Below are 21,722 nucleotides of genomic sequence, written 5' to 3' on the forward strand. Positions count from 1 at the left end.
CGTACATTATTCTTGTACCCTGCATAACCCATGCTATCTTTGGTAGCGCGGGTGTCGTCGAGCGCACACTTCTGCAAAATAAGCAGCCCCCGCGCGGGCCTCCAGCGCCCACACTTGATCACAGGTCACAGCAGCCGCTCCCCGCTCATTGACGGGGCCGTCCCACGCTCAACGGGATCCATCGCGGCGCGCGACTGCGCGCGCATTGACAGAGCCGCATCCCGCATCCGACGCGATTCATCCTCCAAAGCGTTGAGCTGCGACGCCTATAGGACGCCTCATGGACGCGTCACGGGACGGGATGTGCCGGTGTGGCCTTCCCGTCGCACTAAGTGCGGCACCCTCGCGAGTGGGGCACCGAGCTTGATCGCGAGGTAGCGCATCAGCGGATGCTCGACGTTCTCCAGGTAGATCCGCAGCACGGCAGTGATGGGCACGGCAAGCACCATGCCGGTGATGCCCCAGACGGAACCCCATAGCAAGATGGCGAGCATGACGCCCACCGGGTCGAGGTTCGTCGTGTTTGCGAACACCTTGGTCTCGATCACATCCTTGTTGAGGAACGCGAGCACCATGGGCAGGACAAAGGCAAGCGTAACCTCCATGGTGGAGAATTCCGGGTCGAGTCCGACGAAGGGCATCGGAAGCAGCACGCCGAGGGGTGCGCCGATTGCAGGGATAAAATTCAACCAGAAAGTGAGCATGCCTGAAATGGCCCGGAGGGGAATCAGTAGAGCGCTGACGAGGCGGGACATGGCGGGGTGCGTGTGCCAAAGACGAGCGAGAGGGATGTCTCGAGCCCGATCCAGCAAAGGATGACGGCGTGGAGCACGCCCACCAGAATCGAGAGCGCCACCTTGCCGCCGATGTACGCGTAGATCTGCTTGCCGGCCTACGGGCATGCGCGGTGGAGGTGGGTATAGTTGTGAAGTCTTTTGCAGGGCCCCTCTCGGCCCGCCTGCGAGTCGACTCGGTGGATGGGGCCCTCATCCTTCGACTCCACCTTGAGGGGGGAGCACGATCAAGGGTGACCAGCCCGGTTGGCCCCGGTCGGCAGGCAGCACCGATGGTGTGCTGTTTGCGTGTGCGTTATGGGGGTGTCATTGACCAGCATGAAGATGAGGAAGAGCACAACGTAGAGCGAATTCTCCAGCACGCCCGAGGCGGAGCCAAGAAAATTGACGATCAGGTCGGACACGTCGAGCTGTTTCGCCATTTCCTTTTCCAGGTCTGCAAAGTGGCTCATCTTTTCCTGCGGAGGCGTGATGGACGAATCATGGGCATTCTTGACGTTGAAGCTGACTTTGGGGCCTCGTACCTCGGCTGAGGCTGCAGTGGTCGCGTTCAGCATGCCTAGCGATATCTGCGCCGCAGTGATTGCATCGAACAAGTTCTCGATCAACTCCTACGGGCTCGCTTTCGACGTGTCACGAAACGCCTCCCGCTGGGAGGCGGGATCACTGATCACATCGTCTGTCGGGCCGCTCGCCTCGATGCGCGCATTGTAGACGCCAGCCTTGCTCGCAAAGGCAGAGAGCGAGTTGGCGACAATGAGCGAAAGCATTGTCATCGCGACGACGACGGTCACAAGCGCGAAAAACACCGCCCATTGCCGCGGCAGCCGGAAGCAGCGGCGCTGATGTCGCTGACACAGCGGGTGCTGGCAGGAGAGAAAGTCGATGAGTGGAGTCAAAAGGTACCTTAAGGCGAGGGTCGGGGTGAGATGAGGTGACTGTGAGGATGAAGGGTCTGAGGGTGAGAGGCTGCTCGAGGCAAGATCGGGATGGCGTATTCGTCACGGTGGTGTGTATGGCTGTGCATATGCTGAACTGGTCACTTGAGAGCGACGGCCAGGAAGAAGAGGACGAGAACGTGGCTGAGGGAGTACAGCGCAAAGTAGACCACGGCGATGGCGCAGACGGTCTGGCAGAGGGTGCGGATCCGCTCATCGATGGTCTGCTCGACCACTGAGAGCGGTGCGCGAGGAAGCAAGGCAGGCGGCTGGCTGGGTGCCCAGGACTTGTGCGCGTATTGGACCTGCGGATGGAGGCTCAAGGATGAAAGCTTCGGTTTGCCCAACTGCGCGGTGTTGTGGCTGTGTCACGTCACCTCTGCATCCAGCCTCTCCAGCTTCATACGCAGCGAGCTTATCTCCGTCGCCTGGGAAAGACGAGGCGTTGCATACCGTGGGTGGCATGAAGGGCAAGAATCAGGTACTAGGCAGGCGCTGTTGAGGGAGAGATGAGGCACGAGAGCGATACTGTGGCGCTCACCTGCTCAATGATCCTCTGCTCCAGCACGCGCTCCTTGGCCTTGGCCCACCAGTTGGTGCTGATCTCGCCTGACTCTGGATCCGCCATACTCATCGTACTCATCGTATGTCGCTGCACCCTGCCCGCGGCGCCGCGAGGGGGACTGTCGCAGAGTGGCCCGCGCTCGATGTTACTTTATTAGGGGTCGGTATTAGTGATTACGCTTCGTCAGCAAAACTCTGGTTTAGTCGGTGTGTATGTGTATCCTGGATCACTACTTCACTTTCTCTCAGGGTATCATCACTTCGCGTCCTCCCAGCGTCCTCTTCCTTCCCTCCCGCCCGCCACGCCCACCAGCGCATGTCTTAATGGTGGGCTTGCGATCTCCTGCGCGACGCGCGTTGTATGGGTGTCTGAGCACGCGCGCAGCGCGCGAAGAGTCCACGATATTTTAGTGCACGTGGATGCTCTTCACAGCCTTGTTATTGAGAAGAAAATACCTCCTATGGCGCTGTTCACACATGCCGACATCGCCTCCGTAGAGAACAGGCTCGGACACTGGAGTAGGTATCGGGGCTCACACGCGCCAGTAGCGTTCGTGCCTATGAACCGAAATGGCACAGCGCAAGTCTCCTTCGTCCGGATCGGTGCTCCCACGCACTCGTTCAGCGTCTCTCCACTGCGGTCGCCAAGCCAGTCAAGCCACAGGAAGTCCGACATTGCATTGGCGGAGGAGGGGCTGCACCCGACCAAGCTGCGACAGACGGCCCCACTGCGAGTGATTGCATTCACGCAGCTGCGCCGCCTCGGCCATCTCCCTCGCTCCTCCGAATGCAGCGCCACCATCCCTGGCAAGGGACGATGCGGGGCCAACCACGCCCACCTAACCATTGAGGTGGAGAGGGACTGGCCGCTTGCGGCCAAGCCCATTGTGATGGTCTCTCACGTGTGGACGGATGGCTCCGCGGGCAGGCCGGACAACAGCGCCAATCGCAAGTTCGCCATCGTCTGCGACGGAATCTCAACCCTGTGCCGCAAGCACCATCTCAATGAGGGGGCGGTGCACGTCTTCATCGACTGGTTCTCGGTCGACCAGGAGGTGGAGGGGACGGCAATGTTTCGCGAGTATATGGCCTCATTGCCCGCCTTTGTCGCGCAGATGTCGTACGTCCTCGTGCCACTCGACTCGCGCCTCCTTCTCGACGATAAGTTCAGGCTCGATGAGGACGGTAACCCTACACCGATGAACTGGGCGATGTACAACGTGCGAGGCTGGTGCCGCGTCGAAATGCTCATCGGACGCGCGCTCGCCGCACTCGGCTCGGGGGTGCGTGTCTACCGCTTCGACGCCACCTGGCCGGTGGGTCGCCTTATCGAGGTGCCGCCCTACTCGCACGGAGCGCCGCACTCGGAAAGCCGCGCAGAGTCGACCGTAGGACGTGTCACGTGCGATGGACTTCGACTGTAGGCTCCGATGCGATCATGCCCACCGCGCCCGACGCCTTTTACACGTGCTGTCAGAGGGACCACTGGAAGGACGGGCCGATCGCGTGCGACCTCGACGCTGTGCGCCCCGTCGAGCGGATGATGAAGCAGCTTGTCATGTCGGACCGTCGGTTTCGGCACCAGCGCCTCTTTGACGCGCTGCCGCCGCCGCCGAGCTGGCGTGGGCTGCCGGCGGTGCCGCTCGCGTCCTTCCTCGCCTTTGGCCGGCTGCCGACGTTCACCGACCTGCTCACGCGCTTCTACTCGGACACAGAGTTGCGCGAGAAGAGCGTCTTTTACATATCGCACCGCAACTGGAACCTTCACGCGTGGTTCGAGGAGCACCTGGAGGGGCGCACCTCCATGGTGGACGCCCCGCCGCTGCGGAGGAACCAGAGCGTCGCGCAACTATTCGAGACGCCGCTCCTTATGCTCAAGTACCGCTGGATCTGCACCGTGCTCCTGCGGCTCGTCGATACGGAGCGTCTCAAGCCCGAGGCTGCGCCTTCCCCGCACCCCGACCGGCCAGGCCGCGCGCCACCACTCTCTTCACACGGCGGACTGTGAGCAGGCTTGCCTCCTGTACATGGACTGGTTTGCGCTGCCAGACCCGCTCACGTGGAAGCAGTGGGTGCACTCTCCCGTCGAAGCCGCCGCGCTCAGGCGCGAGGCGGAGCTCATCGTCGCCAAGCTAGTGCGCTCGACCTATGTGGTCGTATTCAGCACCGATGCGAACGGCACCTCTGAGGGCGGCTGGCGGCGCGGCTGGATCCGCTTCGAGCGCTTCGTGCCTAGCGTGCTCGCCAGCGGCGGCGTCTACACAGCGCTGTACGAGACGACTCTCTCCAACCTCTACTCCCTCGCCGACATGCAGCTGCAACCGCTGCAAATGCAGCCCCTTGACATATGCTGCACGCGCGACCGCTACGTGACGAGCGCGGCCCTGGAGGCGGCGCTTGAGGCGGCGCACGCGGCCGTCGAGGCGGACGACCTCTGCCCCTGGACGGGCGAGTTCGAGGTCGACTTTGAGCGGAGGGTGGTGTCCGAGGCGTGCCGGCTGCTGCTGCACGGCGTCGCGAACCTGCCGCCCGTGGCGGACCTGAACCACGAGCTGGTGGAGCACGCCTGGCCGCCGTCAGAGGAGCCCGAGCCGCGGTGCCAGGCGTGCGCCCCCTTGGAGTGCGCCCCCTTCCCGCCGCTGAGCGAGTCCTTTGTGTGCAGCAGCAGCGACTTGTGACGCTGGGAGCGAGGTGGAGTGAGTGCATGCATGTGAAATTCTTTCGGTGTCGAGCCTGCGGGCTGCTTTGTTAATAGTTAGAGGCTGCGCAGGCCTCCCCCGGTATTTTATTGGTCGATACGAGTAGAGCCGCATTATATGAAAACCCCAGAACGGGTCGGACACCGTCCCACCGTCGCCTCGCTACAGACGTCACGCCCCCGCGCGCGGGGTGGCGCGAGAGCGGAGAGGAGGCAGGAGCTGCTGCCGGGGCGCGTCCCGCGCGTGTGTCTGGGCGGCGAGGGGACCAGGGGTGCCCCCCCCCCCCCCCCCGCGCGCTGAGCGCTGTCAGCGGTGGGCCACCTCTCGGCTCACGCCGCTGACCCAAGCACCCAACTGCATGCGTGGCGGCGCCGGCGGCGCAGTCAGAGTACAGAGAAGGCGAGAGTGTGCACAGGCTGTGCGCACCGCGGCCGGGACGGTGCGGAGAGGCTCGCCAAGGCCCAAGCACCGCTCAGCGGCGAGGGGGAGGGCGGTGGCGGCGGCGGCGAGGCGCGAGGCGGTGGCAGCGGTGGTGCGGACGGCGGGATTGACAGGGGAGGCGGCGGCCACGAGGGAGCGGCGGCGAGAGGGGGGCAGCGGCGAGGCGCGCCGGCGAGCGACAGCGAGGCGCCCGCGCCATCAGAGGGACGCCGCCGCGAGATGGAGGGCGGCGGTGACGGAGGCGAGGGTCGAGGCGGCGGCGGCGGCGGCGGCGGCGAGAACGGCGGCACCGAGTTTGTCTCGGTGAGCGGACCGGCGGCGGGAGGAGGAGCAGCGGCGGCGCTCTCGCTGTTGAGCGTGCTGTTTTGAGCCTGGGATCCCATGTCACTGCGACCGGCGTGCCCGGGAACGGAGATCGCGCGCGCGCCGCATTCACGACGCGCGCGCGATCTTCGCGGAGTCGGGTCCCCAGAGGGCAGCGGTCTTTTTGGCCGACGTCCAGCGGCGCGCAAGGAAGCAGGCGCAGCGCCGGCGGTGTCGCGCTGCATGGGCCAGCAGGGTGCAGTGGCGAGGGGCGGCGGGCTCGGACGTCCACCGAGTCGCTCCGCGCGCCAGGCGGAGCGCGCGCGCGGGCCAGGAAGCTCTCAGCAGGCTGAAGAGGACATCTGCGCTTATTGCGGGGCGGGACTCCACTTTGTATTCGGCACACGCCTCCCTACCGGTATAAATACCGGGGGAGGTATTCTTTTAATCATCTGAACGCTCACGAGAGAGATTACATGTACATGTACATGTTGCACATCTCGTGTGCGCTGGCGCTGGCGCCATTTTACCCGCCATCGACTCTCAGCCCGTCGCCGCACCCGCTGCGCCACGCAGCTCCAGCGCTCGCTAATTGGTGGTCCAAGGATCCTGATCCAAATTGGACGCGACAGTGGGAACGGGCTAAGGAGGACGCTGCCCTGCGAACGCCAGAGGAGAAGGCTGCAGTCATGGAGAACGCACAGAAAGTGGAGGCGGCAGTGACATCCACCGTTGATACCCTCTTTGCGGTGGGCGCGTTGTTCAAGGAGGCGCAGGAGGAGAGGGCGATCGAGGAGAGGCGGCGTGCCGGGCAACGGGCAAAGGCGGCGGCGGCGTTGAAGGAGGAGAGGGCAAAGGCGGCGGCCGCGCGCGCAGCGGAGGCGGAGGCGGAGGCGGAGGCGGCCGAGCAGAAGCGGTTGGCGGAGGAGCGAGCCGCGGCCGCCGCCAAAGCGGCGCTGGCAGCGGCAGAGGCTGAGGAAGAGGCAGAGAGGGCGGCGGCAGCAGCGATGGCCGTCAAGGCTGATACCGAAGCAGCCGCGGCCGAAGCAGCGGCGGCAAAGGCGGAGCTGGAGGCAGCAGCACGGTGGGAGGCCGAGGCGGCCGCAGCGGTTGAGGCGGCAGCGACGGCAGCGGCCGAGGTGGCCGAGGCGGCCGAGGCGGCCGAGGCGGCCAAGGCGGCCGAGGCGGCCGAGGCAGCCAAGGCGGCCGAGGCGGCCGAGGCGGCCGAGGTAGGGGCGGAGAGGGCGGCAAAGGCGGAGGAGGCGCAGCTGGCAGCCAGGGCCAAGGTGGAGAAGGAGAGGGGCGTGGCCAAGGCACGGGCGGTCAAGCCGGAGAAGGCAGTCTCTCCGCCAGCCGCCCCTCCGCCGCCGGCAAGTGGCAAAGTGCCGGCGCCGCAGGCGGACGTGCGCGAGAATGCGCAGCAGATCGAGGCGGCGGTGACGGGGGCGGTGGACGTCATCTGGGCGGTTGGGGCGCTGTTCAAGGAGAAGCAGGAGGAGAGGGCGGCGGAGGAGAAGCGGCGTGCCGAGGAGCGGGCAGTAGCGAGGGCAAAGGCGGCGGAGGAGAGGGCAAAGGAGGCGGAGGAGGAGGCGGCGGCGGAGGCAGCGGCCGCAGCGGTACGCGAGGCGGAGGAGGCGGCTGCGAAGGCGGCGGCGGAGGCGGAGGCGGAGGAGAGGCAGATCAGAGTCCTGTACCGCGAGGTGCAGCTCACTAGCCAAGAGTAGCCCACTCCTGCACCTTCTCGCACCACGGCCCTTGCCGTGGCGACGCCGACGCCCCGCCTCTTCCCGCTGCAGGTGATCCGCCTCGACAGCGCGGCGCAGGCGGCCCGCATCCGAAAGGCGCAGCGCCCCGCCGACCCACCCACGACGCTTCGCCCTCCTCACCCCCTCCCGCGCCTCCGAGCCGTCAGGCCGTCGCCAACAGAGCGGCGCTCGCGACTCTGGCCAAGAAGGAGGCGGAGCGGGCGGTCGCCGCGGCTGAGGAGAAGAAGAAGGCGGCGGCGGCCGAGGCGGAGCGGAAGGAGGCGGAGGCGGCGCAGGCGGCGAGGCGGAAGGAAGCCGAGGCGGCGGAGGTGGCGAGGCGGAAGGAGGGGGAGGCGAAGGCGGCGGAGGCCCGCGAGCAGAAGCTCGCCCGCTTCACGACTCCGGCCGAGAAGGCGGCGACGGAGAAGGCGGCGAAGGGTGCCGAGGAGGCGCGGGAGGAGGCGCAGCTGGCAGCCAGGGCCAAGGTGGAGGAGGAGAGGGGCGTGGCCAAGGCACGGGCGGTCAAGCCGGAGAAGGCAGTCTCTCCGCCAGCCGCCCCTCCGCCGCCGGCAAGTGGCAAAGTGCCGGCGCCGCAGGCGGACGTGCGCGAGAATGCGCAGCAGATCGAGGCGGCGGTGACGGGGGCGGTGGACGTCATCTGGGCGGTTGGGGCGCTGTTCAAGGAGAAGCAGGAGGAGAGGGCGGCGGAGGAGAAGCGGCGTGCCGAGGAGCGGGCAGTAGCGAGGGCAAAGGCGGCGGAGGAGAGGGCAAAGGAGGCGGAGGAGGAGGCGGCGGCGGAGGCAGCGGCCGCAGCGGTACGCGAGGCGGAGGAGGCGGCTGCGAAGGCGGCGGCGGAGGCGGAGGCGGAGGAGAGGCAGATCAGAGTCCTGTACCGCGAGGTGCAGCTCACTAGCCAAGAGTAGCCCACTCCTGCACCTTCTCGCACCACGGCCCTTGCCGTGGCGACGCCGACGCCCCGCCTCTTCCCGCTGCAGGTGATCCGCCTCGACAGCGCGGCGCAGGCGGCCCGCATCCGAAAGGCGCAGCGCCTCGCCCGACCAGCCCGACCTCGCCACATCCAGCCCCTCACGCGGCCTCTCCTCAACCTCAGGCGGTGTCCAACCGGGCGGCGCTCGCGACTCTGGCGAAGGAGGCGGCGGCGCGGGCGGCGGCGGAGGCGGAGCAGAAGAAGGCGGCGGCCGCTGCGGAGGCGGAGAGAAAGGAGGCGGAGGCGAGGCGCAAGGAGGCGGAGGAGGCGGCGGAGGCGAAGCGCAAGGAGGCCGACGCCGAGGCGGAGATTAGGCGAGCTGCAGAGGAGACAGCGGCGAGGGTGGCAGCGGAGGCGGAGGCAAAGAGGGCGGCTGAGGCGGCGGCAGCAGAGGCGGCGGCGGAGGCGAGGGCGAAAGCGGCAGTCGCGGCCGCCGAGAAGGCGGTCGAGGAGGCCAGGGTGGCGGCGGAGGCAGAGGCGAAGGCAGCAGCCGAGGCGGCGGCGGTGGCGGCGGCGGAGCGGGTGGTCGAGGAGGAGAGGGCGGCTCGGGTCAAGCAGGAGGCCGGACTGCGGCGATGCGGGAGACGGCCCTCCCCAGCTCCCAACGCGTGCACTCTCGCTTCTAGGACGCCGATGCCCTCACGGCGGGCATCTCCGGTGTGCTTGATGCCTTCCTCGCCGTGGGAGCTCTCGCACAGGCCCGAGCCGAGCCCCCCCCCCCCCCCCCCGACACGACCCGATCAACTCTCTCCCTCACGCTCGACCTGCCCCTCCTCTGCCTTCCACCCCGCTGCCCTCACCCGTCGCACACAGGAGCGGGCGGCGGCGGCTGCTAACGAGCAGCAGCTGGCAGAGGCGGCGAGGGCAGAGGCGGCGGAGGAGAAGAAGGCGACGGCGGCATCACGCGACGAAGCGGAGGGTGCGAAGGAGAAGAGGGCGAAGGCGGCGGTGGAGCTGGAGAGGGCAACGGCCAAGGCCAAGGCGGAGGAGGAGGCGGCGAGGGCGAAGAAGGAGGAAGATGCGGCCTTAGCAGCGGCGAAGGCGGACGAGGCTGCGGCTGCGGCGGCCCGCGAGGCAGCGGCGACGGCGGCAGAGGAGGAGTACAAGGCTTTGGCGGAGGCGCGGGCGGCGGAGGAGCGGCGAGCGGCGGAGGCGGCTGCGGAGCGGGAGCCGGGCGAGGGGAGCGCGGGGCGGGAGGCGGAGGCGAGGGCGGAGGTGGGGGCGGCGGATGAGAGCGCGGCTGTGGCGGCACTCGCGACGAAGGGTACGGAGGGCGACGACGACGGCATCAAGTACGTCGTGGCGGCGGCCGCCGCCGCAGCGGTGGCTTACCTCTCCACTCCTGGCGTCGAGCCGCCAGGCGCGCTGATGGCGGGCGCGGGCCAGAGCGGGCTGAGGGAGGCGGCGGCGGCGGTGCGGGCGGAGATGCGGGGGGCGCTGTCTTCCGCGGGCAGTGCGAGCCGGGCTGCGAGGCTGGAGACGAGCCGGTCGGTGGCGGAGGCGGCGGCCCGTGCGGCGGCCGCAGGCAAGGAGGCGAGCAAGACGGCCGCGGAGACGGCGGCTGCGGTTGCACAGGGGACGGGCCAGGCGGCGGCCGAGGCGAAGCGGTCGGCCGCAGAGGCGAGCAAGGAGACGGGGCGGGCGGCGGCGGCGGCGGCGGCCAAGGCGGCAGCGGAGACGAGCGCCGCGGCCGAGGGCGCCGGCAAGGCGGCGGTTTCTGCGAGCAAGGTGCCTCGCGTTGCGCGGGCTTGCGCTAGAGTTCGAGCGCACGCGTATGGCGCTGCTTGCCTGCGCTCTCCCATAGGCGGCGGCCGCCGCGAGCGAGGGGGCGAGCAAGAGGGCGGCCAAGGCGGCGAGGGCGGCGGCGGAGGGGACGCGCGAGGCCGCAGCCGACGCCGGGCGCGCGGGCGGCAAGAAGGCGGTCGAGGCCAAGCGAGAGGCGGTTCTCGAGCGCCGCTTCGGGCGGCTCTAGTGCACGGCGGCGCGAGGCGGAGCGGAGGAGTGCACCCAGAGAGGAGGCGCGACGGCGAGCGGAGCACGAGCGTTAGCGTGTGGCCGGGCCCGCATTGGTCAAGAGAGCGACCTCTCCGCTCTCGCGGCGACACGCGAGAAAACACAAAAAGGCGCGAAGCCAGATAGTGCAGAGAGCGCGCACTTACGGCTTTACATATGTGCATGTGGTTTCGCGAGAGTGTCGCACGTTTTTTTTCAACGACCATGCACATGTACATGTATCTCGTAACTAACACAGCACGCTCTAATACCGGTAGGTGGTCGGCTTGTACGGGCCAGACTTCTTGACGCCGATGTAGTCGGCCTGCTCGGTGCTCAGCTCGGTGAGGTGGGCGCCGAGCTGGCCGAGGTGGAGGCGGGCGACCTTCTCGTCGAGCTCCTTGGGGAGGAGGTAGACCTGGTTCTGGTACTTTGACTTGGCCTTGTCCTTGCCCGCCTCGACGTACGCCTTGCGCAGCTCGAGCTGCGCGAGCGTCTGGTTGGTGAACGAGTTGGACATGACGAAGGACGGGTGGCCCGTCGCGCAGCCGAGGTTGAGGAGGCGGCCCTCGGCGAGGACGATGACGCCGTGGCCGTCGGGGAAGGTGTACTTGTCGCACTGCGGCTTGATGTTCATCCGCGTCGTCGCCTTCTCCAGCTGCTCCATCTGGATCTCGTTGTCAAAGTGGCCGATGTTGCCGACGATGGCGTTGTTCTTCATCTTCTTCATGTGCTCGAGGGTGATGATGTCCTTGTTGCCGGTGGTGGTGATGAAGACGTCCGCCTCCGAGATCAGGTCCTCCATCGTCACCACCTGGTACCCCTCCATGCACGCCTGCAGCGCGCAGATCGGGTCGATCTCCGTCACGTACGTGATCGCGTTCTGCGCGCGCATCGACGCGGCCGAGCCCTTGCCGACGTCGCCAAAGCCGCAGATGACGACCTTCTTGCCCGAGAGCATGACGTCGGTCGCGCGCATGATGCCGTCGGGCAGCGAGTGCCGGCAGCCGTACACGTTGTCGAACTTGGACTTGGTGACGCAGTCGTTGACGTTGATGGCCGGGAAGAGCAGCTCGCCCTTGTCCGCCATCGCGATGAGGCGGTGGACGCCGGTGGTGGTCTCCTCGGAGACGCCGACCATGCGCTGGACCATGCGCGTGAAGCGGGTCGGGTCCTTGGCGATCGAGTTCTTGATCGTCGCGAGCACGCACTTGAACTCGGCGTTGTCGGTCGAGGCCGGGTCGGGCAGCGACTTGTCCTTGGCAAACTGCTCCTCGAACTTCTTGCCCTCGTGGAGGAGGAGGGTGGCGTCGCCGCCGTCGTCGACGATCTGGTCCATGCCCTCGCCGTCCGGCCAGGTGAGCGCCTTGTCCGTGCACCACCAGTACTCCTCCAGCGTCTCGCCCTTCCACGCAAAGATGTTGGCGGTGCCCGCGCGCACGCACGCCGACGCCGCGTGGTCCTGGGTCGAGAAGATGTTGCACGAGCACCAGCGGACGTCCGCGCCGAGCGCCTCGAGCGTCTCGGCGAGCACGGCGGTCTGGATGGTCATGTGGAGCGAGCCCATCACGCGCACGCCTGGGGGAGGCCCGGGCGGAGGCCGGGGTGAGGCGCGGGCGCGCGGGGAGGGCGCCGGCTCGAGGGGCGGAGGAGCGGGGCGGAGGAGGAGGGAGGCGGAGCGGAGGGAGGAGGGAGGAGGGAGGCGCGCGCGCACCGGCGAGGGGCTGCGCCGGGCCGAACTCCTTGCGCGCCGCCATCAGGCCGGGCATCTCGTGCTCGGCAATGTCGAGCTCCTTGCGGCCGAAGTCGGCGAGCGACATGTCGGCGACCTTGAAGTCGCCCGAGGCCTCAACGTTCTTGGGCATGGTTGTTGGAGAGTGGTTGTCTGCGCGGGAGGGGGAGGGGGGGGTGAGGGGCTGGGGGCTGGGGGGCGGCCCGTGGAGCGTGCGAGAGAAGGCGAGCGCGAGAGTGTGGCGCGGCGCGGAGGTGCGGGGAGGTGTGGGCTGGGTGAGATGGCAGAGATCTCAGTCCTCCGCAACAGCGTGCGCGCGGTGCTTTGCGTGAGTCGCGCGGGTGTGTGCTGTGGGTACTCGACGTGGACCTGAGTTAGATTTTCGTGGAAGCTGAACGAGCTGTGCACGCATCTGGCGACCGAGAGGTCTCGAGGTGGATATCCTTTGGTCGCATTGGGTAGCGAGGATTGGTGTAACCCGAGGGAGGGTCCCAACTTGTGACTCGTGATTTTGGGTGAGTTTGTTTTGTTAGGTTGGGTTGTTTGGGTGAGGTTGTTCGATGCCGGCGAGCGCATGGCGCACGCCTTGGACGGGCGAAGCCAAACAAAAACACCGATGGTGGCCGTCCGCTGGCGTGAGCGGCGGCGGTCGAGACTCACCTTCGCGCCGACGCCCTGACCTCACTCGGAACAACCTCACCCAAGCACAATCCAACCTAACACGGAAGAAACTCACAAAAAGCACGATTCTCAAGTTGGGTAGCACAGGTCATGAGTGAGGCCACGCCAGCTGCCTCGGGTGCTCCGTCCGTGTGGTCGGCCTGGTCCCTGGTGCCTGGACCTTGCCGCAAGCCTCGAGCAGCGGAGAAGCGTTGTCCTTGAAGTCCAGACATGCTTCGCCGCCGTGGCGCAGCGCCGCAGTGCGAGCGAGCACTGCAGTGCAGTGCTCGCTTGCAGTGCGGCAAATCACATACGGTGTACTAGCACGGCGCATCCTGCGCCGTGCCCCACGAATGTCGATACTCCAGTATCACACCCTCAGTGCCACAATCGTGTGTCACGTGTGTGGACGTCCCTTAGTCGGCGCGCTACAGTCAGCCAGCCATCCTCCGGCTCTGAGCCTCCGCGCTCAAACGTGGTACAACCGGTGAGGTGCAAACCGCCCACCAGGCCATGGCGGACAAACCCGCCACGCCCCAGCGCGATGACATGGCCGCCGTCGCACTCGACACCGTCCTTACTGCAGTCCTCGTGCTCATGGACTTCGTGGCATACGCCGGCGCCGCCGCTATGCTCTGGATCAACCGTGAATTTCTGATGCCGTTCACGGCACCAACTCACCATCCCAATCGCCACCGCCATCTTTGTCGTCACCATCAATTTTGTCCGCATTTGCTCATCCCCGCCCGCTTTCTCACAGCCTACGCATGCAAAGGGTACACTGCCGCTTGCGCTCTCGCGGCGGCGTGCGTGGCTCGCGTCAAGACTTGGGTCGCCTTCGGATCTGAGTCGCACCAACGCTCCGTCAAAAGCTCCGTCTGTGATGTCCACATGGCACCCCGGGGAGAAGCTTCCCACGAGGGGGCGAGCTTTTGACGAGCCGTTTTGCCGGCTCAATCGAGATGAGTTTGAACGACAACTCGCTTGAGACAGCCCCGGGAGCGCTACTGAGCGCGATTGCGGAGGCAGCCGGTGTCGACCAGGTTGCTTGAGACTTGAGAGTCCTTGTGAGAGAGAGAGATTTTTAAAGACCAACAAGAAATCACGACTCTCACAGTGATTTGGGCTCGGCAGCTTGTTAGCCCTCAGCCGAAGCTGGGGCCGGTCCCGTAGCCGAGAGAGCCCGCGCCGATGAGTTCGACGCGGTCGGGGGGGCCTGCGAAGAGGCCAGCGAGATGGCGATCGCTGTACTTCATGGTGTCATCAAGTGACCGGCTGACAAGCCAGAGGTCGATACTCTGGGCGACCCATCGGATGCCACGAATGCCTGAAGGAGAGGGAGGCGAGGCCAGCGGCAGGCTCAGCTGCTCTCGGGTGATCCCGCTTTGGAGGCTGAAGGACCCGATGGTCCTGTCACATTCGTTCGTGGGGTCGCGGGGGTAGAAGAATTCGAGGTAGGGTGCCCACAGGACCCAAAAGAAAATAGCTTGACGACTCAAAAAGGGACGCACGAGGCAAATCTGATGTTGGCCAGTTCCAATAGGAGCGAGGCCTCTTCCGTTGGGGGACCGAGTTCATAGGAAACGAGGGTTTCCCATTGTGTCCCGCTCCAGCGCGAGCGTGACACTGCACTTGGCGCCGAGCGCCCGCGGCTCAGACCTTGTGCAGGCCACCCCTCGGTGAGTGCACCGGTCCGGACCGATGGCGCTCGGTGTGGAGCAAGCAAGACCCCCCCCCCCCCCTCGGGGCGCGCTCGCCATTCCAACGGCCGCCAGGAGCACCAAGAGGACTCCTCATGGCTGCACTCAAGTGGGCTTCGACCGGCCTCGGCTGGGGGGGCGGGTTGTCCCGGCTGCGGACGCCTTCTGCAGCCCCCTGGGATGGGGACAGCACCCAAAAACTGCCCCCGGCGGCATACAGCACTGCCAGCCAGCCTCTTCCTCCTCCTCAAGGGCTGTACTATAGGCCATATTGCGCCGCCTCCTACTGGCAGCCGGGCGGGCGCGCGCCGCGGGCGCCTCGGCGCGCGCACGGCTCGCAAAGTTCGAACGAGTACTGCCGCCCGGCCGCCTCAAGGCTGCCGGGCGGCAGTACTCGCCTCGCAAGGCGCGCACCGGCTGATCTGGCTGCTGCGCCGGCGGCCGCTGCGTTGGCCGCTGCTGCGCCGGCTGGCGGGCGGTACGGCCGCCGGCGGCCGCTGCACCCGCGCCTTCCCTCGCGGGCGCCGTCGCGCCGCGCGCGCCCAACTCTGCTGGTACACGGCACGCGTCGTCACACAGCCGCGGAGAATAGGCGGTGCAGCGCGCGAAGCGCGCGCGATCTCGTACTTTTAAGGCTGGATCCGGCCATTCCAAGGGTATACCTTTGAGAATCCCCAGCGTCCCACCCTCCTAGTCACACTCTCAATTTCTCGACTGGCCAACACGAAGTGCTGCGCGTCGAGGTTGGCCCATTTCTTTTTTCCTTTCAGAATCAAGTCAGCACATCCTTGTAGTACAGCGGACCGCCAATCTCGCCAGTAGCATCCGCAGGGAGGCAGCATATGAGGCACCAGTCTTCTGCGAAGAGCTCAACAGCTGCGGCCGCGATGGCAGAGTCGGCCGCGGTTCGAGCGAGCAGCTTTTGGCTGCAGGATCGAATCGCGGAAGGCTCATGGTCATGCCCTCGCGGAGCGCGCGGGTGTGCGAAATGCGACAAAAGACGAAAGACGACAGGCGCCTGAGCGCTGTACGCCTGAACTTTTGTCGCCGCAATCGCCACCGCCGCCATCTTGACGAGCAGCGCGAGCGCGCTCGTCGGCGGCCAGCCGTCGCGGGCCGGGCCGAGCCCGGCCTCAACCGGCCGCGCCGCCGCAGCAGGCCCGGAGGCCCACATGGCGGCCGACCAGCTGATAAGGAGGCGCTCTCTCTCACTTCCTTGTGTAGACTTGCGAGTGGCCCCATGCATCCACGAGATTGGAGAGAGCGAGAACCGAGATGAAAAATGTCCCGGGTTGTGTTCCTGTGGACGCATTTGTTGTTGCGTGTGCTGAGGGTCATGGCGATGCGGGCTAGGAAAAGGTTTCTTTTTTCTTAGCTTCGGCTTTACCTCGGCGAGGCGCGGCGGAGCAATGACGGATGAGCTGAAGCGGTGAAGGGGAAGGATAGAGGAGCGGGAAACCGCCCCTAATTGGAACGAATGAGCGAAAAACGCGCATCCCCGGCCGGGGGGCGGGGGGCCGATGGAGCCGGAGAGTCCCGCGAGCGCACACGCGCAGGAGAAAACCAAAATCAAAAGATGACATTTCGGCGCATCCGGGCAGATATTCGCCACGAAGTTCTTCGAACGCCACGCTCCACAGGTGCTCGTACCGCTCTCGCAAAGCCGACGCGAGCTGTGGCTCCCTTGCGCGCCCGCCCGCCGCCCGCCCAACCACGCAACACGCACTCGTGCAGCCTCCCGTGACGGCCGACTCGACTTGCAACTCCAGCCCACACCTCCCCGCACCTCCGCGCCGCGCCACACTCTCGCGCTCGCCTTCTCTCGCACGCTCCACGGGCCGCCCCCCAGCCCCCAGCCCCTCACCCCCCCCTCCCCCTCCCGCGCAGACAACCACTCTCCAACAACCATGCCCAAGAACGTTGAGGCCTCGGGCGACTTCAAGGTCGCCGACATGTCGCTCGCCGACTTCGGCCGCAAGGAGCTCGACATTGCCGAGCACGAGATGCCCGGCCTGATGGCGGCGCGCAAGGAGTTCGGCCCGGCGCAGCCCCTCGCCGGTGCGCGCGCGCCTCCCTCCTCCCTCCTCCCTCCGCTCCGCCTCCCTCCTCCTCCGCCCCGCTCCTCCGCCCCTCGAGCCGGCGCCCTCCCCGCGCGCCCGCGCCTCACCCCGGCCTCCGCCCGGGCCTCCCCCAGGCGTGCGCGTGATGGGCTCGCTCCACATGACCATCCAGACCGCCGTGCTCGCCGAGACGCTCGAGGCGCTCGGCGCGGACGTCCGCTGGTGCTCGTGCAACATCTTCTCGACCCAGGACCACGCGGCGTCGGCGTGCGTGCGCGCGGGCACCGCCAACATCTTTGCGTGGAAGGGCGAGACGCTGGAGGAGTACTGGTGGTGCACGGACAAGGCGCTCACCTGGCCGGACGGCGAGGGCATGGACCAGATCGTCGACGACGGCGGCGACGCCACCCTCCTCCTCCACGAGGGCAAGAAGTTCGAGGAGCAGTTTGCCAAGGACAAGTCGCTGCCCGACCCGGCCTCGACCGACAACGCCGAGTTCAAGTGCGTGCTCGCGACGATCAAGAACTCGATCGCCAAGGACCCGACCCGCTTCACGCGCATGGTCCAGCGCATGGTCGGCGTCTCCGAGGAGACCACCACCGGCGTCCACCGCCTCATCGCGATGGCGGACAAGGGCGAGCTGCTCTTCCCGGCCATCAACGTCAACGACTGCGTCACCAAGTCCAAGTTCGACAACGTGTACGGCTGCCGGCACTCGCTGCCCGACGGCATCATGCGCGCGACCGACGTCATGCTCTCGGGCAAGAAGGTCGTCATCTGCGGCTTTGGCGACGTCGGCAAGGGCTCGGCCGCGTCGATGCGCGCGCAGAACGCGATCACGTACGTGACGGAGATCGACCCGATCTGCGCGCTGCAGGCGTGCATGGAGGGGTACCAGGTGGTGACGATGGAGGACCTGATCTCGGAGGCGGACGTCTTCATCACCACCACCGGCAACAAGGACATCATCACCCTCGAGCACATGAAGAAGATGAAGAACAACGCCATCGTCGGCAACATCGGCCACTTTGACAACGAGATCCAGATGGAGCAGCTGGAGAAGGCGACGACGCGGATGAACATCAAGCCGCAGTGCGACAAGTACACCTTCCCCGACGGCCACGGCGTCATCGTCCTCGCCGAGGGCCGCCTCCTCAACCTCGGCTGCGCGACGGGCCACCCGTCCTTCGTCATGTCCAACTCGTTCACCAACCAGACGCTCGCGCAGCTCGAGCTGCGCAAGGCGTACGTCGAGGCGGGCAAGGACAAGGCCAAGTCAAAGTACCAGAACCAGGTCTACCTCCTCCCCAAGGAGCTCGACGAGAAGGTCGCCCGCCTCCACCTCGGCCAGCTCGGCGCCCACCTCACCGAGCTGAGCACCGAGCAGGCCGACTACATCGGCGTCAAGAAGTCTGGCCCGTACAAGCCGACCACCTACCGGTATTAGAGCGCGCGGCGGCACGCGCGGAGAGGAGAGAGGGAGGAGAGAGGGAGGAGGCGGGGGGCGCACCGGGGCGCACCCGCCACGCGGCCGGAGGGCGCGCGGTATCGAGCTACGAGGACGTTGGAGAGGACACTTGTCTGTGGAGAGGACCAGTGGGAGGGGATGCGGAGCACGGATGGATTACACACTTCTACTACTGTCAATGTGATGAATGATGCGATACACCGACTGCAACAAACACCGTTTCACCTCTGGGGGGAGGCGGGGGCCCCCGGAGGCACCGTGCGCCGGCCGCCGCCGCGCAGCAGAGAGCAGTGACCACGCACTAATCCCGACCCCCGGTTTTTTCGCTCAGGTTTTCAAACTTGTTCTATCATAGTTAGCTGCTAAGTGAGAGCAAGTGGCACATCGCGTTCTCACCACGGTCGCCGCTCATGGCGCGGCGCGCCTGCGCAACGCGGCCCCGAGAGGGGCTGCCTGGCCACCGCTGCCACTGCGCCGCACGGATTTCACCCCACTTTCGCGACTGTGGCCGTCCAACAGTCTGCCGGCGCGGCGGGCGCATTCGAATGCGCCCTCTGCGCCGGCAGACTGTCAGTGCTATCCCGGGCGGCGCGCCAGCGAGCCCGGACGCTGGCCAGCCGCGAGGACAGCGCCATCGTCATCGGCGTCTCCTGCAGCAACTTCAACAGCACAAGGTAGCCGGGTCGGAGGCCTCCCGCCGAGCTGCCGAGCCACCCCGCACCCGCGCCACCCTGCCTCAGGGAGTCAGTTGAGAGGGTGCGCAAAACCTTACCAAAACTGGCACGGGTCACGCGCCGCTCGGGAGCCGCGGCGCAGCCTCCAGAGACTGCAACGACAGCGAGCATACGCGCACGCGACTAAGCAGCTAACTCGAGGGGTTCCTCAATCAACCGAACGCACTAGGCTGGCGAAAAAACCGGGGCGCGGGATTAGTGCGAGTGTGCGGAAACGGGGCTCCGGCTCCGTTAGTCTCCGTTAGCACCGACTTCCCGAATGATCACGGTTGATCAGAGGGCAGATTTGGAGAGATCTCGAGGAGTACATACAGATAGACCCTCCAACCATCAGAAAACTCCGACCTGATCGGTCGTACTGACCGCGCCGACAGATCGCACTCCAGACAGCAGACAGGCCGACGTCTGCACACGGCCGGCCGGGCGAGAGGCTTGACACGATCCGACCCTGCGACCCTGACGCTGCTGCTCTAGCTATCAGACACGCACTGGTGACTGCTGCCACAATGTGCGACCGGTGCTGGCCCACTTGGCGGCCTTCCCGGTCAGTGGTGAGGCGCAGTTCAGAGCTATCGATGGCGCGATGCCGCACTGGTCCCACATCGGTGACACGAGACCACCACGTTTGCCGGTCCACAAGAGAGGCGCCGGTGCTGTCCTGAGAAGGTGCGTGGTCCCTCTTGACTGCGCATGCGCGCGAGGCTGTGTAGGCATAGCCTCGAGAGTGCCACTGCCAGCAGCCAATCCGAGGCAGCCCCCAGAGGTTTTCACGTAGCCGCAGCCCGCACGAGTAGAAGATCACGGGGGCGTGCGTGACGCGGTTTCCCTTTCCGGTTACCGGTTTGGCCTCTCTGCACTCTGCTCTCTGGGGGGCGGAGCCCGCTCCTAGTGCGGTCCCAGCCCCGCCACGCGCCAGCCCGGACGCCGGAGGGGCGGTGCCGCCCCCCGCCCGCAGCGTTTGGCGTTCGCGCTCGTCGCGTTTTTTGCAGCTTGCATGGTTGGGTAGTAGGGCTAGAGGGTCGCTCTACACTTAGCCTCTGCAGCGAGCGAGCGCTCAACTTATGCAGTGAGCGAGCGCTCAACTTAGCCCCCGCACGGAGCCGGGCTCAGACTTAGACGCTGTATGTCGGGGGGCCTGAACTTAGACGACATAGGCCAACTCCGGGTAAAACCCGGGTATACCTGCAAAAGTCCAGGTTTACCCGAAAAATACCTGGACGCGTCCCAGGTACATATATATATGCCGCGCACGCCTACTCCCAGGGCCAGTGCGCTACTTGCGGCGCGCACCGCCTGCTCAAGTACCCGCACCGTACCATGTGCGCGCTGCCGCTACGCGTGCCAAAAAAAACGCGGCTGCGGCGCAGCGGCGAGGGGCGAGCGCGGCTTGCCGATGGCGGTGCGGACGATGCGGTCGTGCCGGCGTTCTGCTACAAGATCAAGGCGGTGCTTGGCATGCGCTTCTGCGATCCCGATCAGCTCATCGCAACGAAGCAGCGCAACAAGCTGGCTGCTGCCAACAAGGCCCTATGCTACCTCACGCGCGGATCGTTCAAAGAGGACCAGCACACACAGGCTTCACCGTCACACGTTTGATTAAGCTTGAGGAGCTTCGTGTCATGTGGGAACTGTTTGGCTAGACGTCGCTCAAGAATGAAGGAGCAGCAACGAAAATCGGAAGAGGAGGATGCTGAGGCGGCGATTGCTAAGCATGAAGAGGATCGACCGCCCGCCGCAGGCGAAGAAAATTTGGGGGCTGCGCCGTATCGTTGATCACGGTGGGAGCCTCCTGGCCCCAGGCCGTGCCACGGCCGACTTAGCCGATGTAGGAGGCTCCCGCTGATCTTAGACCGCGCAAGCACCCCAGCGTGCCAGAGCACACTTAGACCCGCTCAGCCTCGAGGCTCAGAACTTAGACTACTACCCAACCAGTGCTTGCACATCCGAGACCGACATGTGCATTTGTGGGTCTCTGATCACTTTTTCAGTGTCACTTATGCGGCTTGGTCCTTGGTGTGCCGGTGCGCGCGAACTCGTTCGAAGGCGCGGAGCCCGGAGGCGCGGGGTCTCGCGCTCACGCTCGGACGCTCGGCGCGGTCCGCGACACCGCGAGTGCACACACGACACACGTACATGCTCCCCCCCCCCCCCCCGGGGCCCTTCCGCTCGCCGCTGATAGCGCTGTGCCCTGACAACTTTCCTCGATCGGTGGTATGTCGCGCGCACCTGGCGCGAACATCCGCGCTGTCGCCTGTGTAGGTGTCGGTAGTCACGCGCCACGTACCTCAGCCGCCTCTGGGCTCTCCGCTCGAGCCGCGTCTCGCGGGAGGCGGGAGGACTGTCCGTACTGGCTCGCGTGTCACTTTTGCTTTCTCTGCGAGAGGGGCTGGTCCTCCTCGTCAGACGAGTCCGGGGGCGGCTTGTTGGCTTGTTGCTTGCTGGCCGTCGCCTTCTCCTTGCTGGCCGCCTTCTTGACGGGGGGCGGCTTCTTCTCCTTGCTCGCCGCCTTCTTGACGGGGGGCGGCTTCTTCTCCTTGCTCGCCGCCTTCTTCGGCGGCGGCGGCTTCTTTGCGGCCGCAGAGAACGCCTCGTCCTGAGGGCAGGGGAAGGAGGGGAATGGGAGAAGGAGGGAGGGTGAAAAGAGTAAAGGGAGGGAGGGAGCCGGTGTGTAGGCCCGCTCTGGTGGCGGTCAGTGCGGCGGCCGCTAAGAAGCGGCGATTTGCGGGGCGGAAGGCCTCGGCGGCGGTTACTGACCTCCCGGAAGGTGGGGGGAGGGCAGAAGCAGGGGCCAGGGAAGAAGGAGGGCCGCGGCGCCGCACGTCGCTTGAGTCCGGCTCGCGCTCAATCTTGCGCTGCGGCTTCTTCTTTTGGCCCTGGGGGGAGAACAAGAAGGGGGGGAGGGGG

The 21,722-nt window shown here is 66.4% G+C and overlaps 6 protein-coding genes across 6 annotated transcripts in view; 1 reads left to right on the top strand and 5 right to left on the bottom strand.

The window, feature by feature from the left end:
* Window positions 1–125: 125 nt before the first annotated feature.
* EMIHUDRAFT_224581 (hypothetical protein) lies at window positions 126–2,366 on the bottom strand (the record flags this gene model as incomplete). The annotated part of the gene is made up of 9 exons (XM_005790857.1): window positions 126–266; window positions 342–706; window positions 754–892; window positions 1,109–1,252; window positions 1,319–1,393; window positions 1,469–1,700; window positions 1,838–2,037; window positions 2,110–2,160; window positions 2,274–2,366. The coding sequence occupies 9 exons, from the start codon at window positions 2,364–2,366 to the stop codon at window positions 126–128; spliced, it is 1,440 nt and encodes a 479-aa protein (XP_005790914.1).
* Window positions 2,367–10,672: 8,306 nt separating this feature from the next.
* On the bottom strand, window positions 10,673–12,574 carry EMIHUDRAFT_440113 (S-adenosyl-L-homocysteine hydrolase). Its single transcript, XM_005790858.1, has 3 exons — window positions 12,566–12,574; window positions 12,179–12,349; window positions 10,673–12,042 (listed from the first exon to the last, which is right to left on the bottom strand). Exons 2-3 carry the CDS (start codon window positions 12,327–12,329, stop codon window positions 10,730–10,732), a joined length of 1,464 nt encoding a protein of 487 aa, XP_005790915.1. The 5' UTR covers window positions 12,330–12,349; window positions 12,566–12,574; the 3' UTR covers window positions 10,673–10,729.
* Window positions 12,575–15,331: 2,757 nt separating this feature from the next.
* EMIHUDRAFT_440117 (hypothetical protein) lies at window positions 15,332–15,618 on the bottom strand (the record flags this gene model as incomplete). The annotated part of the gene is made up of 1 exon (XM_005790859.1): window positions 15,332–15,618. A coding segment is annotated over one exon (287 nt), but the record flags the coding sequence as incomplete, so codon positions are not given.
* A 600-nt stretch (window positions 15,619–16,218) lies between these two features.
* On the top strand, window positions 16,219–18,289 carry EMIHUDRAFT_440119 (S-adenosyl-L-homocysteine hydrolase). The gene is made up of 3 exons (XM_005790860.1): window positions 16,219–16,242; window positions 16,444–16,614; window positions 16,751–18,289. The coding sequence occupies exons 2-3, from the start codon at window positions 16,464–16,466 to the stop codon at window positions 18,061–18,063; spliced, it is 1,464 nt and encodes a 487-aa protein (XP_005790917.1). The 5' UTR covers window positions 16,219–16,242; window positions 16,444–16,463; the 3' UTR covers window positions 18,064–18,289.
* A 150-nt stretch (window positions 18,290–18,439) lies between these two features.
* On the bottom strand, window positions 18,440–18,929 carry EMIHUDRAFT_224589 (hypothetical protein; the record flags this gene model as incomplete). Its single annotated transcript, XM_005790861.1, has 2 exons — window positions 18,440–18,508; window positions 18,579–18,929. 2 exons carry the CDS (start codon window positions 18,927–18,929, stop codon window positions 18,440–18,442), a joined length of 420 nt encoding a protein of 139 aa, XP_005790918.1.
* A 2,248-nt stretch (window positions 18,930–21,177) lies between these two features.
* Window positions 21,178–21,722, bottom strand: part of EMIHUDRAFT_109378 (hypothetical protein) — a gene marked incomplete at both ends in the record, with an annotated part of 10,104 nt that continues 9,559 nt past the window's right edge. Inside the window, 2 exons of the mRNA XM_005790862.1 lie at window positions 21,178–21,411; window positions 21,638–21,691. Coding sequence (XP_005790919.1) covers window positions 21,178–21,411; window positions 21,638–21,691 — 288 coding nt within the window. The remainder of the gene's footprint in view (window positions 21,412–21,637; window positions 21,692–21,722) is intronic.

Source organism: Emiliania huxleyi (genome assembly GCF_000372725.1).
Source record: "Emiliania huxleyi CCMP1516 chromosome Unknown EMIHUscaffold_118, whole genome shotgun sequence".
NCBI lineage: Eukaryota > Haptophyta > Isochrysidales > Noelaerhabdaceae > Emiliania > Emiliania huxleyi.

What these genes read in the sequence shown, in the direction of transcription:
- EMIHUDRAFT_440113 (XM_005790858.1), bottom strand. Translation starts at nt 12,329, where the DNA reads ATGCCCAAGAACGTTGAGGCCTCGGGCGACTTCAAGGTCGCCGACATG. An exon ending in CCCGGCGCAGCCCCTCGCCG is followed by an intron (nt 12,043 to 12,178) that starts GTGCGCGCGCGC and finishes GGCCTCCCCCAG; the next exon opens with GCGTGCGCGTGATGGGCTCG.
- EMIHUDRAFT_440119 (XM_005790860.1), top strand. Translation starts at nt 16,464, where the DNA reads ATGCCCAAGAACGTTGAGGCCTCGGGCGACTTCAAGGTCGCCGACATG. An exon ending in CCCGGCGCAGCCCCTCGCCG is followed by an intron (nt 16,615 to 16,750) that starts GTGCGCGCGCGC and finishes GGCCTCCCCCAG; the next exon opens with GCGTGCGCGTGATGGGCTCG.